At 48.2% G+C, this 18924-nt stretch overlaps 1 protein-coding gene across 2 annotated transcripts; it reads left to right on the forward strand.

The window, feature by feature from the left end:
- Nucleotides 1-751: 751 nt before the first annotated feature.
- Nucleotides 752-17896, forward strand: TSPAN33 (tetraspanin 33). 2 transcript variants are annotated; one of them, XM_014854335.3, is made up of 8 exons: nt 752-1134; nt 11244-11301; nt 11957-12084; nt 12411-12485; nt 13543-13638; nt 15016-15144; nt 15537-15698; nt 15910-17896. In XM_014854335.3, exons 1-8 carry the CDS (start codon nt 1033-1035, stop codon nt 16009-16011), a joined length of 852 nt encoding a protein of 283 aa, XP_014709821.1. In that variant the 5' UTR covers nt 752-1032; the 3' UTR covers nt 16012-17896. The 2 variants fall into 2 exon arrangements, with proteins under 2 accessions (XP_014709821.1, XP_014709822.1); XM_014854336.3 differs by having other exon boundaries at nt 895-1134; nt 11960-12084.
- Nucleotides 17897-18924: the final 1028 nt, after the last annotated feature.

The raw sequence follows: 18924 nt of genomic DNA on the forward strand, positions 1-18924 counted from the left end.
TTCAAAATATGAGTTCTATTTAAGGGAGGATACAGACATTCAGTCTACAGTATTTGTGTTTGTGTTACTTCTGGAAGCCTGCCTAGTGTCCACCACTTGTGCTGCACCATACCTGTGTAGGTATGTGGGATTGACATGTTAAAAACAGTGTCTGTGTGTAGACAAACACTCTAAGGAAATAGGGAGTGGAGACTGAAACAGTAACGAATTAGATTGGTAGGACTGTTGGTGATAAATCCAAATTTCCACTGTTGACTTACAGAGCTTTTGATATAAGCATTTACAATATATAGTTACTAAACAGGATTGCAACTATTCTCTAATTGTTATGTGTAGGTTAGTTGTGTCTCCCCGATTTTATTGTCATCCCCCCCGGGAATTACCTCTGTTCTCTTGTATTCCCACAGCTTTCGGTGTCTTTCTCAACGCACGGTGGGTGTACGTACTTGTTGATTTTGATGTGTGTTTGCATACGTACACAGCAACTGGGTAGAGGACGCGTGTGTGTGATGCAGCGTGCATTCCTTCTCATTCTTTTTCCCTTGAGCAGCTGCAGGCTGGATGCTTTTCTTCTCGGGGGAGGAGACAGAACCGCTGACCCTTTACCAAGTTGTCCCTCACGGAACAGGTGTCTCCCCCGCCTCCCGCAGGAGAGGATGGCTGGACACTGAGTGACATCAGTGATCGGCCAATGAGAAGTCAGGCTTCGGCAGCCGCGCCAATGGGCGGCCGGGGGCGGGCTCGGTTTCCTGGGCGCCGGGCGGGCCGGGCTGGTCCTTCGGCCGCCGCGGAGTCTCCGCGCTCAAGCTGCCCGCGGCGGCTCCGGCGACTCCCGGCGGCTCCGGTGGCGGCGCCGTTTTCCTGCCCGCGCTTCTCCCGGACGCGCGGCTCGGGCGCCTCCCGCTGAGGCGCGGCTCCCCCGCCGCTCGGGCTCCGGCGGCGGCGCGGCTCATGACCCCGGGCGCGGAGCGCGCAGGTGGGCCGGCAGCCGCGGGGAGATAGGCCCCCGGAGGCGGCTGCGGCGGCGGGACCATGGCCCGGAGACCCGCGGCGCCGGCCGCTCACGGGGAGGAATTCTCCTTCGTCAGCCCGCTGGTGAAATACCTGCTCTTCTTCTTCAACATGCTCTTCTGGGTGAGTCTTGGGGGTCGTGGGGGCACCTGGGCTGCAGGGCACCCCCCAAGGGTGGAGTGGGCTGCCCGCGGCTGAGGAAGGGGCGTCCCGGGATGCTGGGTTCAAGGCGAGCGTGGTGAGCGGCACTGTCTAGTTTTCTGGGCTGACGGCACTTTGGAGTAATTTATCCTGGGGAGGGACACCACAGTGGGGGCACTGGGGCGGAGGGTATGCAAGGGATTCAGTAAAGACTTATGGGTATTCTCTGGGCATCAGATGAGGGTCTGTGTCAGGCCAAAAGGGTGGGTTTGAGCGGGCGGAGTGGGTTTTCCTGTTGACCCAAAGCAGACCCACTGGAACATTCATGACTGGGGGACTTTCAGGCCTGGAGGCTGGGAGGCCCTGCTGGCAAAAAAAAAAAAAAAAAAAAGAGGAAGGGGGAAAACCCAGACCTTCCCTCCCCCTTACATCAGAGAGGATGAGTTAAAGGGCTTCATCTCTTCCTTTTGCAGCCTCTGGTGCCCCCTTCCCCTCGATGGCTGAGAAGGAACAGGAATGACCTCCAGGTGTGGATGTCTTTCCTGCCACTATCCTGAACTTTGTCCCACCTTTCTCCTGACCAGACTCCATCTCCTGGTGCCTGGCAGTCTTCAGCTTCTTTAAATAGGACCATATTTTGGCCTGGCAAGCCAGGGGTCTTTTAAGAATCTTCTGCTTCAGGGTAGAGAAATGGAAAAAAGATTAGGACTTCAGCTACCTGGGTTCTCATCTCCACTCTGCTACTAATTGTTGACTTGACTAACCTGGGCAATATGTTCACCTCTGTAGGCCTTAGTTTCCCCCTCCATAAAATCAAACCCAGTATGATCAGGGATAGCAGAAATACCAGATCATGAAATGCCAGCTCAATCTTATTTTGTGTCTAGAGAGTCCTGGGCCTCTCTGGATTTGAGAACTTAGGGAGGTCTCTCCTTCGTCTCCCCATTTCTCTTCCAGCTCCAAGCACACCAGAGCTGCTGCTCTTGGAGCCCATTATCCTTGTCCACCTCTGCCTGAGACCTAAAGTTCAGACTTGCAGGAGAGAGGAGTCACGAGTCTAAAATACGTTTTCTAGGAGAGGGAGCAGACCAGGCATCTAACTCAGTTGCTGGAAAGGTTTCACAGGGGCCATGGTGTGAAAAACAGACACCAAGTACATAAGTGCCAGCCTGTTGGAACAAGTGAGAGAAATCCCAGAGGATGGTGATGACAGCTCACTCTCAGCCATTATCCTGGGAAAAATGAAGTTTGAGCTCCTAACAAATTCTCAGTGTTAGAACTGGAAAAAAAATTTAGAAGACATCTTGTTCAACACTCGCTTTTTATATATGAGAAAGCTAAAGCACAGAGATGTTAACTGTTCTATCTAAGATCCAACAGCTGGTTCGTAGGCTTCATCTGGTGATTTTTCTAATGAACCACAGTGCCTCTAGGGGAAGTCCTTGCCCCAGATGGTTGCTACTGTAGCTGGGATGTTAGCAGTATTAGTAGTTAACCAGTCAACCCAAGTTCTCATGGTCTAGGTTCTGCTCCAGCTGGAGGTTAGGGAAGGACAAGGGCTAGGGGATGTCCTAAGGGGAACTCCCCACCTAAAGTCAAGCCCCAGTGAACCCTCCTGCATGCTCACTGAGTGCGCCAGGCCTGGAGGATGACGTGCCATCCTCAGAGCCAGCACTAGCATCCCAGTGACCTTAGGGCCTCCTTCTGACTTCTTCTATCAGCCAAGACTCTGCATCTCCTTTGGAGCCTTTGGCACCACACCCTTATGTGTGCTCCCCAGCGTTAACAGCTGGGTGCATCTGTTACACTTGTGTTCTTGGTTGTTTTCTTGGACTTCCCGACTCCACCTCACCCCCCTTTCACCAGAAAAATGACTTTGGGAGGGTGCAGCCAGGGAGAGAGTTTGGCTCCATAGACCCATTTACTTTGGTAAAAATGCCTCATTCAAGGTCAGAGGACTTGGCTAACCAGCTGGCACCACCCCAAATTAGAGAAGAACCCCTCGGCTCTACTTTAGACTTAGAAAAAGTCAGAGTCTCTAGAAATAGCACACTGAAGGACAAGAGGCCCAGTTTCTTTCTGGCACCAACTTACTGTGTGACCCTAAGCTAATATATTTGTCTCTCTGTCCTTACTCTTTCTCCTATAAAGGAGAAAATTTTCTGCCTCTGTGAACTATTTAAAAATGAATGCATCACTTTGGGGACTGTTTTCTTTCTTCAAGACCTGGGGCTGGATCTAAGGATGCATCTTTCTGTGTCCTGGTATCCCTGGGACATTGACCTTCCCAGGGGACAGTACTTTGTGGGTGTTACTTAGTGTCACTTCTTCCCCAGGCCCAGAGCCGCAGAGTTACATTTCACACAAATGCAGCTGGAGATGAAGGGCTGCTTCCCCAGATCAGAGGTCATCTTTCTTTCCATCCTGCCTTCAGGGACTGGTTACTGTGGTTTCTTTTTTGCAGGCTTCTTAATCCAATTGTCCTCTTCTGCCCTGGAGGCACCCATGGTTGGGACTGTCAATCCACTCCTTTTCCAGGCAGAGTGCATGTTCTGGCCAGCTACTGGGGAGCTGTGTATGGGCTGTGCTTGTGTCTGTGCCTGGAACACACTGCGAAAGTAGCCAGCACTGTCTGCGCTCATGCTCAGTGATGGCAGTGGCTACCTCTGCTGCTGCTCTAGGAGCCTTGACCCTTGGGGCATTTAGAGTCTGACTCAGAAAGTTGCTGGCTCCTTTGGAACCAGGACCACTTCCTCCTGTTCATGTTTCAAATCTCATTTCCCCTTTGTCTGGTAGTTCTGATTTTATCCCCAGAACCATATTGCTGGCTTACTGATCATTGGGATCACATGGCCTGGACTAGTTGCCCCAAGATCCCAAAAGTTGTATTTCATTCTTTCAGTTAAGAAATAGCTAAGGGGCCGGCCTGGTGGTGCAGCGGTTAAGTTCACACGTTCCGCTTCGGTGGCCCGGGGTTTGCCGGTTTGGATCCCGGGTACGGACATGGCACTGCTTGGCAAGCCATGCTGTGGCAAGCATCCCACATATAAAGTAGAGGAAGATGGGTGTGGGTGTTAGCTCAAGGCCAGTCTTTTTCCTCATCAAAAAGAGGAGGATTGGCAGCAGATGTTAGCTCAGGGCTAATCTTCCTCAAAAAAAAAAAAAAAAGAAATAGCTGACTTTCCTCACCTCCCTGTATTGGACAGCTCTGTGAAGAGGGAAGATAGTAGGGTAGTACATGCTTTATCAGCCCTGGGCATACGTTGGTAAGAACATTATCAGTGCTGCCCACAGCATCCACCTCTTTCCTTGCTGGTCCTTTTCCCACTCAGGGCATCAGTTGGGGTGGCTTTTGAGTCAGACAGAGCCCAGAAGCTCAGACCTCCAGTCCCTGTGTCTCACCCAGGCTTCCTTGGTGGCTGTGCCTCAGGGCTTCTGGCACCTTGTACATTCTTTGACTGTCACACCTCTTACCTGTGCTGTAATTGTGTATCTAATTATGTCTTGTCCTCTAAACTTCAGGCTCTGAGGGTAGAAAGTACCTTATTCACTTCTGGATTCTCATGCCCAGCTGCATTTGGCAGAGTGGGCACTTATTGACTGTTTATTAAATGGCAAATAAGAGAGCAGACCCTACAGGGTAGAGACGTGATGGCCCTCCTCCCTGTCTCATGGACTCTAGTCTGTCAAGATGCAGCACGACTTTAAGTCCTCAAGCATTCTTGGTGTGTGGGGGTATCCAACTGTCTTCTCCTCTGCGGTGGATCCTGTGGTCTGGCACCCCTCCCTCAAGCCAGGTCAGAAAAAATGGCAGCCATCCACTCCAGCATCTCGCTCAGGGCCATGCATAATTACTAGCTACAGCATCTATATTTTTTCACTTCCACTACAGCTCACGTGGACGCCCATCCAAGTCTTCCCTGGGACGATCCAGGCCTCTGGGGTCATCTTCTTTAAGAACTTCATTTTCCCATCTAGGACCACTGTATTGGAGTCCCCAGGGCACTCAGAATCACCCCAGACCACCTGCAGCACCATCTGTTGTAACCTGGCTCAGAAACCATGAGAAAGTGACCAGGCATGAAGCCTGGCAAAAACTCCTCCTGAGTGGCAAAGGCCCTTTCTGCCCCCTCCCCCCACTTCTACATACACTAGGAGGCAGAGCCCATCTCCTCCTCCTTCTCCCCTTCTTTCTCTGTAGCCTAGACAGTCCACAATAAGTGAAGTAGTCACATTCTTTTTCTAAAAATAAGGAAAAACCCCAGAACTCCAAAAATGAAGACAAGAACTACACCCTCTGCTATCAAGTCACTTGCATGCCTTCTTAACTCCCCTAATAGCTCTGTTTGCCTTGTATCAAGTAGAATATCATAAACTTCAAGCAGCCTTTAAAAAGAACAAAAGGAAACCTGTAGTACCTCTCAGAGTCTTGGTAGCAGGCTAGGTGTCAGGCTGGTTACTCCTGAGTGTTTATACTACTGTGAGCCCTTGTGGACTTCCCTTCCTTATTTATAACCTTGGAAACCAAAGCCAGCGATGGCCTAAGGAAGAAGCTAAAGGGTTGGCCCCAGACATCAGAGATGAAAGAGCCCTGTGGACTCGTCCACTCCAACAGAACAATACCCTGTCTTTCTCACAAACATCAAATCATAGCTCTCTTTTTCCAATTTTCAGAGGGGAAAAAAAGAAGTCAAGATAATGGAGAGAATTTTCTCCATTTTCCATTTTCTCCCATGAATATTAGTACCTGTGGCTGCTTATCTGCCAGCAAGTGCTAGCAGAAGGCAAAGACAGAGGACAAGTAGCAGCCAAATATTATGGAAAACTAGGAATCTATTTAGGGTAGTGCCTGTATTATTTTATGAGATGCAGAGACATATGTCTAACAGCTATATCATCTGTCGTAAATTTTTCCATATTTCTTTGATAGAGATTAATATGTTGCACTTCCTTGCATGACACACTGAGAAGGACACATCATTATCTGTGTAATATTCCTGTCAAAAATGTGTCATCTGGGGGCCAGCCCGGTGGCACAGCGGTTAAGTGTGCATGTTCCGCTTTCGTGGCCTGGGGTTCACTGGTTCAGATCCCGGGTGCAGACACGGCACCACTTGTCAAGCCATGCTGTGGTAGGCGTCCCACATTTAAAGTAGAGGGAGAGGGGCATGGATGTTAGCTCAGGGCCAGTCTTCCTCAGCAAAAAGAGGAGGATTGGCAGTAGTTAGCTCAAGGCTAATCTTCCTCAAAAAAAAAAAAAAAGAAAATCTGATATTAAAAAATGCAGATTTACAACATTAACAAATTGAGGGTGGCTGTTTTTTAAATAGATCTCAGTTTTTAGAACAGTTTTAGTTTTACAGAAAAATTGAAAAGATAGTACAGAGAGTTCCTGTGCGATATACAGGAACTCTTATTACAGAATCTCTTATTATTAACATCCTACATGAGTATAATACATTTGTTACAATTAATGGCATTATCATTAAGGTCTGTACTTTATATGGATTTCCTTAGTTTTTACTTATTGCCCTTTTTCTGTTCCAGGATGCCATCCAGGATACCAAATTTCATTTAGTTGTCCTGTCTCCTTAGGTTCCTGTTGGCTGTGCCAGTTTCTCAGAATTTCCTTGGTTTTGGTGACTTTGACAGTTTTGAGGAGTACTAGTCAGATATTTTGTAGAGTGGCCCTCTATTGGAACTTGCCTGATGTTTTTCTCATGGTTATACTGGGGTTATGGGTTTTGGGGAGGAAGGCCACAGAGGTGAAGTGCCATTTTCATTACATCATCTTATATACCTATGGTGCATCTCTGTTGATGTTGACCTTGATCACCTGGCTGAGGTCGTGTTTGTCAGGTTTCTCCACTGTCAAGTTAGTCTTTTCCCCCTCTTGCATACTGTACTCCTTGGAAGGAAGTTCCATGCGCAGCCTACCCTTAGGAATGGAGTTATGCTCCACCTCCTTGACAGCGCAGTGGCCACATACATTATTTGGAATTCTTCTGTATGGGAGATTTGTCGTTTCTCCCCTATTTGCTTATTTATTAAGTCACTTTTATCAGTATGAACTCATGGATATTTATTTTATATTTGAGGTAATCATTCCATACTTCTTTATTTTGATGTCCCTTTGGCATACCCACATCAATGCAGGGTTTTGTTTTTGCTTTTTGTTTGGTTTTGAGCATTTCCTTACTTTCGGGGACTACAATACGCTCTAGGCTTATCTTGTGTATTTTCTACCCGGGTCCTAGAATCAGCCATTTTTCCCAAGGAGCCCAGGGGATGGCTATTTTCTTTATAAGATGATTACTCACCTTACATAAGGAAAAAGGTATTGGTCCGCGCAAATTATTTTATATAAATTGGTCCACAACTCTTCAGGAACATGCCTTTTGCTGGACTCAGTTATTTTTAAAACTGTGTCTAGCTTTTAAAATTTTCCAGCGAGGCTTCATTCTAGCCAGAATATGAAAAGCCATTCTAAGAAGAGAAGTGTCTTTATCTCCATCCTCATCATGAAAGGAGGTCATTGGTGATATTGTGGGGTGTTACAAGGATTTTGTGGCAAAGACTGATGTAGTGGAAAGAGTACCAGACTGAGACTGGAAATTGAGTTTAGAACAGACGTTGCCACTGCACCCGTGTACGCTTGGTCAAGTGTCACTTTGCTCTTTCAGCCTCATCTATAAAAAGAGGTGAGTGGCCGAGCTCATTTCTAAGGTTCTATCCAGCTCTAAAATGCTATGCTATTAACAGCAGCACTAACTTTGGAATGGCAGTAGCTTTGAAGAAATCAGGGTGGGAGATGTTGGCAGGAATAGAAGTGTGAAAGGGCAAGCTGTGACTCTAGGAGAAGGAGGCAGATCAATGACAGAAATGCAGAATTTTGGAGTTAGCTAATGAGCTCCAGGTAAGGAGTATCGTTAAGGATCATATTAAATATTAATGATAATATAAAGTCTTAATCTTGACTTTAACGTAGCCTGCACCTGCTGCTTTAGGTCCTTGGCTGAGTATGCTTTAGGCTTGTGGTTCTCAAACTTGGCTGTACCGTGGAATCACCTGAAACACATACTGTTGCCTGGGTTCCAATGCCAGAAATTCTGATATACTTGGTTTGGGGTGCAGCCTAAGCTTCAGGAGTTTTTAAGTTCTCCTCCGTTCATTCTAATGGCAGCCAGGTTGTGAAGCACTGCTTTAGGTTATAGATGCTCCTGTCTCTCTCCATATAGTGCACAGATTTCCTTAAGGGCAGGGCCACATCTTACTCATCTTTGCAGTCCTCAGAGTATCTTGTACGTAAGCAGCTGATGAATTGGATTTTGGTAGTATACTAGTTTCCTATTACTGCTGTAACACATTACCACAAACCTAATGGCGTCATACAACACAAGTTAATTTTCTTACACTTCTGGAGGTCGGAAATCCAAAATGGGTCTCACTGGGCTAGAAACCAAGATGTTCCTCCTGGAGGCTCTAGGGGACAATCTCTTTCCTTGCCTTCTCCACCTTTTAGAAGCTGCCCACATTCCTTGGCTCATAGCACCACATCACTCCAACCTCTGCCTCCATTGTCATATCTCCTTCTGTGACTCTGACCCTCTTGCCCTTCTCTTATAAGGTCCCTTGTGATTATATTGGGTCCACCGGGATAATCTCCCCGTTTCAAGATCCTTAACTTAATCACATTTGCAAAGCCCCTCTGGACATGTAAGGTAACATAGTCACAGGTTCTGGGAACTAGGACAGGACATCTTTGGGGGTGCACTATTCTACCTACCACAAATCGAGACAGAGCAACTACTGTAATTACAGGCCCACACATGGAATTCAGTTACTCTGATACGTGGCATCTCTTTACTTTCCCTTTCTTGTTTTAGCTGTGTTAGGATTCAATCAGAGACCATCTTTGTGGAGAGTTATACACCCTAGTGAAAATTTAACATGTGAAAAAACAGTGAGAAGCCTGAGAGCAACAGAAATAAAGAGCAGATACATATTTTTAAATGATTCAGTAAAGTGATATTCAGAAGTGTAATTGGCTGTGGTGAGTTTTAAAGGGCAGGCAGAGATGCTCAGTCACTCTGGCAAAGGGCTGTGCCTCTGCGCCTGGAGGATGACTGGGATCTCGGTCGTGTGGTTTCCTTGCCTCCCACCCATTCCCCCTTGTTCCCTGAGCCTGGCTGTGCTATGGGACAAGAAGCCAGCTGGCACCTCCAACCCCACACACAGCTCTGCGAGCAGCTCCCTCTCTCCTGGACGAAGAGTGTGAAGGCGGCAGATAACACTCCTGGCCCTGAGTCAGAGGCAGTGTCAGATGACGGGGGGTGGGCAAGGAGAGGGGCCTGGGCATATCAGCAGAGAAGGGTCCTGAAAGACATGGTTTTAGATAAGGCTTTCCCATTTACTGCTGAATGTACCAGATGGCAGAGGACCTTAATAAAGGAGGCCCCCAAGGAAAAAAATGTCTTTCTACTGAGAGACTAGTCTGACCCTACTACCTGCTATGGGGGCCCAATTCCCTTCTCCCACCAAAGCCCCAAGATGGCTTCAGCTGGTCTCTGTCTTGCAGGACAGTGGAGTCTAGCCAGCCATCTCCTTCCCCGCTGAGTTGGTCAAGTCCCTGCTGCTGAGAACTCCCTCCAGAGCCAGAGCTTGGCCCCAGCTATTGCCATGGCGACAGCCAGCTGCTGCTTAGCACCAGCCTGGGGACTGGGCGCAAAGAAATGGTCAAGGGATGTTCACTTTGGGCCTCCCTGCGTGCCTGGAGGCTGGGGGGGCTGGGGCAGAGAAGGCCCCTTTGGGGACCCCTCGTCTCTAATGGGTTTGTTCTCTCAGAGAGAAGCCAGGAAGTTTGAAAAGTCTAAATTCCTCTATTCCTCCATACTGGAGTCGGGGTTTATAAAGATAGAAGTTCCTTTGTCAAGGCATTTCTGCTGTTTTGCACACACCCATTCACATGTGCTTTCTTTCACATTGATATGCACTTTCATTCTTGCATTTGGCACTATATTGACCTCGAAGAGAGTTAGAGACCTGGGAGTGTGCATCTACTCAGGCCTGCTTCAGCTTTAAGACCTGCCCTTTGATGTAGCTGGATTAGAACTCAGAACTTCACAGCTTCTATGTGACCCTGGCCAATTAACTATTAGTGAGAATAGATAATGCTTATTGTCAGACATTGTGTTAAATGCTTTCCATGCATTCTTCTTTTTTTTAAAGATTTTATTTTTCCTTTTTCTCCCCAAAGCACCCAGTACATAGTTGTGTATATTTTAGTTGTAGGTGCTTCTAGTTGTCATAGATGGGACGCTGCCTCAGCATAGCCTTTTGAGCAGTGCCATGTCTGCACCCGGGATTTGAACCGGTGAAACCCTGGGCCACCGAAGTGGAGCACGGGAACTTAACTACTCAGCCATGGGGCCAGCCCCTGTCCATGCATTCTTTTATTTAGTTTTCACAGTAATCTTATTAGATGTAGCTGTTTTTTTGTTTTTTTTTTGTTTTGAGGAAGATTAGCCCTGAGCTAACATCTGCTGCCAATCCTCCTCTTTTTGCTGAGGAAGACTGGCCCTCAGCTAACATCCGTGCTCATCTTCATCTATCTTATATGTGGGACGCCTGCCACAGCATGGCTTGCCAAGTGGTGCCACATCCACACCTGGGATCTCAACTGGCAACCCCAGGCCACCGAAGCGGAATGTGTGAACTTAACTGCTGTGCCACCGGGCTGGCCCCAGATGTAGTTGTTTCTAATTCCCATCTTCAGATACAGAAACTGAGGCATGGGCCCAGGTTTGAGTCGCTGCAAAGCCCATATTCTTAACCACTGTTCTCTATTAACCTTGTAGTGCCTTAATTTCCTTATCTGTAAAATGGGAATAATAGCTGCCTCACAAGATAACTGCGTTGTGAGGACCACACTGACAGATACCATCAGCAGTGTCACTGCCGAGGAGAAGGATGCTTATCTCTGGGTCCTGGGAAAGTCGTCCTCCTCCTGCTCTCCTTTAAGGTTACTCACGGCCATCAGGGCTCCCTGGTTTCCAAAATCTCAGGGTGTGGTTTGTTCCCTGTTTCTACAGGTGATTTCCATGGTGATGGTGGCCGTGGGAGTCTACGCTCGGCTGATGAAGCATGCAGGTGAGCTATAGGTCCCCATCCGTCTCTCCACGACTCTTGCATGCCCCTTCTTCCTCTGCGTCCTTCAGCCTTGGCCGTCTAGCACTCTTTCCCACATAAACTATGTGGCTAAAGGGGGCAGCCAAATCTTAGTGGCCTACTCCAAGGCATCAGGCCACCCATGCCACTTCACCTGGATTTCCCTGAGCTCCCACAAATCTGCCAAGATATGCCTGCATTTTAGGCTTAGGAAGTGTCTAGGAAAGAAGGTCGGCCTCTGGATGCAGAGTAATCAGAGGATTTAGCCCCTCCTTTGCTTTGGAGTAACTCAACTTCCACTGCACAGAGTCTCCAGGAAACAGAATCTGCAAAGCTGGCCAGCCTAATGCCATTCTAATTCTTTTCTGGAGCGAAAGTGGTCCCTCCTCTCTTAAGCCCAGGAAGAAAGGCTCTTACTTTGTCAGTTCCTCAAATTAAATGCTACAAACCCTTCTGGGCCCTTTTTGTTCTCCCCGTGGGAAGGCAGTACTGCCTCCCCATAACCTTCACCCAACCACACTGGAGATTCCCCCACTGGAGGAGGAGAACATTTGATGGGGCACTCCCCAAACCCATCTCTGGGTAGCCCCCTCAGTTGGCACCAGGCTCAGACTGAGAGATAGCCCTCTCCCCCCAGAAGCAGCCTTAGCCTACCTGGCAGTGGACCCTGCCATCGTGCTGATCGTGGTGGGCGTCCTCATGTTCCTGCTCACCTTCTGCGGCTGTATTGGATCCCTCCGAGAGAACATCTGCCTCCTGCAGACGGTGAGTGGTCAGGGGCCCCACCAGAAAGACTCTGGCCCCTCCATGTGCCTCTCAGCTTCCTGATGCCATTCCTACAACCTTTTGGTTTCCTGTCCCACCCTACCTCCAAGGCCTGTGCTGTCCACTCCTCACTGTGGAGCTCAGCCCAGGTGACCCAGCACAGGGTGACCACCCCCAAGACAGTGTCCCAGAGGCATTGGCCTTTACCATGTGAGGGGCATCTAGGAGAAGTGCCCTGTGGACCCCCACTACTCTCCATAGCCCTGGGAGGGGCCACTGCCCAGCGTGGTAACAGACTGTCTGCTTTTCCTGCCTGCTCCCCACAGTTCTCGCTCTGCCTCACCATTGTGTTCCTGCTGCAGCTGGCTGCTGGGATCCTGGGCTTCATCTTCTCAGATAAGGTAGCATTGGGAGCCAAGGGGCCTCCTCAGGTGTGAACCAGAGGGAGGAAGGGAGATTCCTGCCCATGCTTAGCCCGATTAATTAACCATAGTGCTTCCCCTGAGAAGCATCAGCCTTTGGAAGGTTCTCCTTAGGGATGAATGAATGGCCTCTAAAGTCCCCATATTTAAAGAGGATTTCAAGATTGTAAGGTGTTTTCCTCTGACAGTCTGAGATGCCAAATGAGAAGTAAATTCTGTGAACACAAAGTTAAAATAATCTGCAAACTTTAATGGGGCAAATGGTTGGGTAAAAATTATCCAGTGGACCACAGACAACCTGAAGAGCCTTTTACTTCTTTTAAAAATTGTTTATTGGGATAAACAGAAGGAAGGAAGGGGGAAAGTAAACAAGATTTTAAGCAGTGCTTACCATATCTGGAAGTGGTCTGCCGTTCAGTGACAGTCCTTTTAATTAAAAACCAGAATTCTTTTCCCAAAGGGCAACTGATGGCTGGGGGCAGATTATGGGACTATGGGTAGGAAACTCTGAGAAAAGTAGAGGATCAGGAAGGAAGAAAGCATGGTAGAAACTATGAAGTTGAGAGCCCCTGAGTCCATTCAGAATGTTCTAATCCTCCTGGTTTAGTAAATTCCTAAAATGATACAGATCTGTTTTGATTCTAAAGAGATGCAATTCTCTTATGTCCACTAGAGGTCAGTGCCTCAGCTCAGTAAGCCCTTTTCCACTAAAAAAAACAAAAAGAGTTTCTCTGCTTTTCATCAATCAACAAGTATTTTGTGGTAATAGTATTCAGAGGTAGATAAACACAGGGTTATCTTGAAATCTGGCTCTGAGAAGTGCAACAGCAGGTCCAGCATTTATCTTGCCCACAGTACCTGAGGGCACAAGAATGCTGGGCTTCAGAACTGGCCATCTTCCTTCGCTGGGACTTGGTTCTGATTTCAAGGCTGATTTAAATAAAGAAGGCTGACTACTATCTACTGTTATTTCTGCAAGGAGGAGCCACTTAGGGGTTAGTCCTGTGCTCTGATCCCCTACTCATGTCTCTGACAGGCACGGGGGAAAGTGAGTGAGATCATCAGTAATGCCATTGTGCACTACCGAGATGACTTGGACCTGCAGAACCTCATTGATTTTGGGCAGAAGAAGGTATGGACTAAGGCGGGGGAGGGCGGGCAGCTACTAGTCTGAGAGGCCGTGTGCAAAAGTTACAGCCATCCTAAGAGATGCCTCCCCCTCCAGTCCTGTGGGCTTCTTCATTACTTGCCAGGATTCTGGGAAGGAGGTTGGCAAAAAAACATACATAGCAGAGTGCTTTAAAAGTACTTTTAAGGGCACAGAACAATATATATAGTAATCTACCATTTGTGCAAAAAAAGAGGGAGGAAAGAATATTCATATTTCCAAGGAATCTGGAAAGATATGTAAGAAACCATTGTAAGTGGTTACTTATAGAGAGATGAGGAACCAGGCAGATTTTTAAATATTACCTATTCAAAATTTGAATTTTTAAAATGGTGGTAAAATATACATAACATAAAATTTACCATTTTAACCATTTTTAAGTGTGCAGATCTGTGGCACGAAGTATTCACATTGTTATGCAACCATCATCACTATCCATCTCCAGAACTTTTTCATCTTCCCAAACCGAAACTCTCTACTCATTAAACACTAACTCCCCATTTCCGCCTCCCCCTAGTTCCTGGAAACCTCATTCTACTTTCCATCTCTATGAATTTTAATACTCTAGGGACCTCATATAAGTGGAATCATGCAATATTTGTCCTTTTGTGACAGGCTTATTTCAGTTAGCGTGTCTTCAAGCTTCATCTGTGTTGTAGAATGTGTCCAAATTTCCTTCCTTTTTAAGGCTGAATAATTTTCCATTGTATGTCTATACCACATTTTGTTAATCCATTCATCTTTTGATGCGCACTTGGGTCACTTCCACCTTTTGGCTATTGTGAATAATGTGGCTATAAATCAAAAGTTAAATTTTAAATAAAAGTACTTTTGAGACCAGTGCTGAGTTCCTCTTCCCTGGGTGCAACAGCCACTTGACTTGGATTCTCTTTGCTTTCATGGAGTAGTTATGGGCCCACAATACTGAAGTATCTCCTCTGTGTTTTCTCTGTATTAAGACAAATGTTTTCAGTGCTGCTTCTTTAATTATTACAGCCACTATTTTAGAACACCTCCTTTTGCCAGGCTTTATGCTATGCAGGACTGGAAAACCAGCAACTGCCCTCAAGGAGCTCATAGTTGAATGTGTAAAACAAAATATATATGCAACTATGGTAAGTTATAATAAAATATATAAAGTAATAGAAATTAAGAAGAGAAAACTTCTTCAGGTGAAGGCCACTGAGAAACTTGAGCTCAAGTTTCAAGGTTGTGTTTAAAAACAACCTGAACTTACAAGTGGAAGCTTGCCATAGACTTTTGGCTGTTCCTAGAATTCCCCTGGTCACCTCGGTGTGAGGGGTGGGTGATTCTTAACCTCTGTGGTGGGCTTTGTTGCAGTTCAGCTGCTGTGGAGGGATTTCCTACAAGGACTGGTCCCTGAACATGTACTTCAACTGTTCAGAAGACAACCCCAGCCGTGAGCGCTGCTCTGTGCCTTACTCCTGTTGCTTGCCTACCCCCAACCAGGTGAGCACACATCCCACCTCATTTCCGATCTGAGTTGTTTTCTGATTAGGGCAGCCGCTATTGGGATTGCCCATCCCCTAGCTCAACCAGTCAATTTTGTAGGACAGCTGTCAGATGATTTTCTTCACCCCAATCTGATGGCCCTGTTAACCTTTCACTCCTGTAGCCCACATGGGGATTCAGAAGGGGCAGGTGTCTAAAGCAAGGAGCACGGGACTCAGATCTCTCAGAGGAAGGCAGGCCTGCAATGAGAAACTTCCAACCTAGCATCCTGTACATATATGCTCTAACAGTTTAGGAGTTTAGGAAGGGTGGGAAGCCCATCAGCTAGGGCCCCAAAGAAAAAGTTATTGGAATGGGAATCTTACTGGGCTTCTCAACTCTCTCCCCAGGCAGTGATCAACACCATGTGTGGCCAAGGTATGCAGGCCCTTGAATACTTGGAAGCTAGTAAAGTCATCTACACCAATGGCTGTATTGACAAATTGGTCAACTGGATACACAGCAACCTCTTCTTAGTCGGTGGTGTGGCACTGGGCCTAGCCATCCCCCAGGTAACTTACTCTTTAAGACCTGTCGGTCCCACAATTCTACAAAGACTTTTTTGTTTGGGGGAGGGCACCTGGGGATGAGCTAGGGTGTCAGGTACTTAAATTATTGAGGGGCAGGGCATGGGATGGTGCCGACTTCACTGGGAAGACTGAGTCAGGGAAAACAAGGGTATCACTCATTACTGAGGGCCCCATTTCTTCTCGCCTCTCCTAGCTGGTGGGAATCCTGCTCTCCCAGATCCTAGTGAATCAGATCCGCGATCAGATCAAGCTACAGCTCTACAATCAGCAGCACCAGGCTGACCCATGGTACTGAGATTCATCCTGCACCTCCTCACTATGGTGACAGGCAAGCCTCATCAACCAGAAGCAATGGGCATAGCACCAAGTGGATTCCAGCCCCCCAGCTGGAAGAATGCACCTCCTCTCCCCATCCTAGCCCTCAGCATCACTAGTTATTTTATATTGTTTCTAATCCTACTCATTTGGGTTTATGTTTTTTTTAAGTTTTGTCTTAGCAGAGATGTTTGGGAAACAGCTGTTGCAGAGTCCTGGGGGTACTAGGTGCTGCTTTTCACCAAGGCACTACAACCAACAGCTCTACTAGGGCTGCTCCTAAGCATGACGGACTACTCAGATTCCGGCTGTTGCCAGCAAGACCTGGCTGGAGTCCAGTTGGCATGATACCAGCTCCAGAAGGGAAGGGAGTGGAGCAGGCAGTGAGCTTGGGGGTCGGCTGGGGACAGTTGTATGTGTTGGGTAGGAGTAGAAGGCACTATGTTTACTAAATGTCTGCCCTGCCATCTTCCCAGGTAGTCAGAGTGAGCTACATCCTGCCTCTCCCTCATTTCCATGGAAACATGGCAGCAAGGGCAAGAGGTACAAGAGCAGCCAAATTCATCCCTCCCCACCTCCTTTGAAAAGTGTTTGGAACCATGGTCTCTATATTCTGCAGCCAGCAGAGGTGGGACTGAGTGATACATGCCCTTGAATTCCTCCCCTGTCTGGCCCTCCCTCTCCAGCAAGTGGGGTTTCTTTAACCTTGGCAGTGTGCAGAGGAGGTAAGGTAACAGGCGCCTATTCCTCTGGACCGGAGCTCAGTATTTCCACAGTGTAAGAAGCAGGGATCTTGTGGGGCTGGGGAGCCAGAAATGGCAATAAGAGTTTGTTCACCTGGGCAAAGCTGGACTCCATGTATTTTTTCCATTCTGGCAATTAGAAAGGGAGGGGTAGAAGGGCCTAGCTGGTCGGCCCTCTCTCCAGGAGGGGACCGTGGACTCCCCTAAAGGCCACTGTACCTCCCGGGCCCCTTGATTCGCCCTATCAGATGCACTTACTTACCCTCCTCCCACAACCCCGCCGTCTCCGGTCTAAATTAGGTCGAAAGATTCTCAGTTGTGATCTGGGAATGCGTAATTTTATCCCCAAACCTGACCTTAATTTTTTTCTGAACTAAAGTGAATTACAGTTAATTTGCCACCCAGAACTTTTAGGATGGGTTAGGGAAGGACGTGTCTGGAAATCAGAGTCTAGCACTGTCTCCGGAGCTGGGGGGAGGGGGGAGGCGGGGAGTGCTTGTTAGGGGAACAAGAAGGAAGAACGTCATCTCTTCACCCCCACTTTGGCCCCTCTAGCCCCCTCCTCCATCTTTATCTGAAAGAGCTGGGTACCGGGCCCATCTTGCTTTGCGGAGGCCCCAGAAAAAATCTCGAGACAAGCGCGAGGCTTCCTCGCGCCAAGAGGAGCGTGCGAGGGCGTCAAGCCGGGAGGCCGGGCGGGCGCTGCGCTGGGCGGGGCCGGGGCGGGGTCGCGCGGCGCCGTGGGTGGTCCCCGCCCCCGCGGCTGCCAGCCGGCGCCTCCGCCCCTCGCCCGGGAGGAGCTGGGGGACGGGTTGCGAGGGGACGGGGGCGGGGCTGCGTGTCCCGCTTCCCGGTGAGCGTCCCGCGAAGGCTCCTGGCCGATCGCTGCTGTCGGGGGGCTCAGAGTAGAGGCTTGGCCTGGCCAGAGGAGGACGAGAGAATCCCTTCCGCGCCGCGCTGGAGCGTCGTGAGTGCTCCCCGCCCCCAGCCTCTCCTACGCGAGCCTTCTGCTCCTGGGAGGGCGCCTTTCCAGCAGCCGCCTGGGGCCCCAGCCAATGTTTAGTTCCAGCTAGTAACAGAACGGAAAGAAAAAATAAAATCATCACAAATAAAGAATTAAAAGAGCCTTTTATTCTGGGAGAGGAGAGTAAAAACAGCGCGCTTTCTTAGTGCCAGAGATGTGCATTTTATACTTTTCCTTCTTTTGGTGACGCGGACCCAGAAGTCCGTGTTTTGGGTTAGGAGCTGGGGTGCTGCACCTTCCCGGTTCACTGGGTTTGACGAGCTCACCTGGCAGGGGCCTGGTTCAGGGCCTCTTTGAGGAAGAGACCAGGAACGATGTTGCGCAGAAGCAGGTTCGAATCTAGATTTCTTAAACTCCAAACTACATTTTAACTTAAGTCTCTACTGGCTCTTGGTACCTAGCCTTCTGGGCTTGGACAAAAAGGTGGAAATTTCTGCCCAAGCCCCAGGCCTTAAAATGGGCTGAGCAAAATCTCAGACGCCTACAGTGCAGTTCGCTGTTCCTGGCTGGATTGTTCGTCAGCCTGGTTCTCCGTCTCTCTCTAGCTTTCTTTTTGGCCTGATGCTGGGACAGAAACTGCACCAATTTTTAAAAAGCTTTCTCATTGTTATTTCATGTTTCAATTTAATTTGCTCCCCGACTTTCCGTTCCTAATAATCTTAGTCTCAAGCATGTGGAGTTAACATCATTATCTCAGAACAGCTATCAAATCTAGGCCTCAAAGGTGAGTGAATGGAAGAAGATTCTTGGGGTGGCAGAAATCAGGCTGAGCAGGCAGAGATGGAGAGAAAAGGCCTGCAGGGAGGTGAAAATCTGGGCAGGGTGACATGACAAGAGAGGAACCACTCAAACCCTGCAATTTAAACAAGGACCTGAATCCAGGAGTGCAAATTTTGCAGAATGTTCAATGAAATTCTGATTCCCTGTGTATTTGTGTTCTATTGCAGCTCTAAAAAAATTGCCACAAATTTAGTGGCTTAAAACAACACAAATTTGTTATCTTACAGTTCTGGAAGTCAGAATTCCGAAATGGGCTAAAATCAAGGTGTGAGAAGAGCTCGGTCCCTTCTGAGGGTTCCAGAGGATCCATTTTCCAACTGCTAGAGGCCACTTGCATTCCTTGGTG

This window comes from Equus asinus, chromosome 1 (genome assembly GCF_041296235.1).
Source record: "Equus asinus isolate D_3611 breed Donkey chromosome 1, EquAss-T2T_v2, whole genome shotgun sequence".
Lineage (NCBI taxonomy): Eukaryota > Metazoa > Chordata > Mammalia > Perissodactyla > Equidae > Equus > Equus asinus.

What these genes read in the sequence shown, in the direction of transcription:
- TSPAN33 (XM_014854335.3), top strand. Translation starts at nt 1,033, where the DNA reads ATGGCCCGGAGACCCGCGGCGCCGGCCGCTCACGGGGAGGAATTCTCC. An exon ending in TTGATTTTGGGCAGAAGAAG is followed by an intron (nt 13,639 to 15,015) that starts GTATGGACTAAG and finishes GCTTTGTTGCAG; the next exon opens with TTCAGCTGCTGTGGAGGGAT. An exon ending in GCTTGCCTACCCCCAACCAG is followed by an intron (nt 15,145 to 15,536) that starts GTGAGCACACAT and finishes CTCTCTCCCCAG; the next exon opens with GCAGTGATCAACACCATGTG.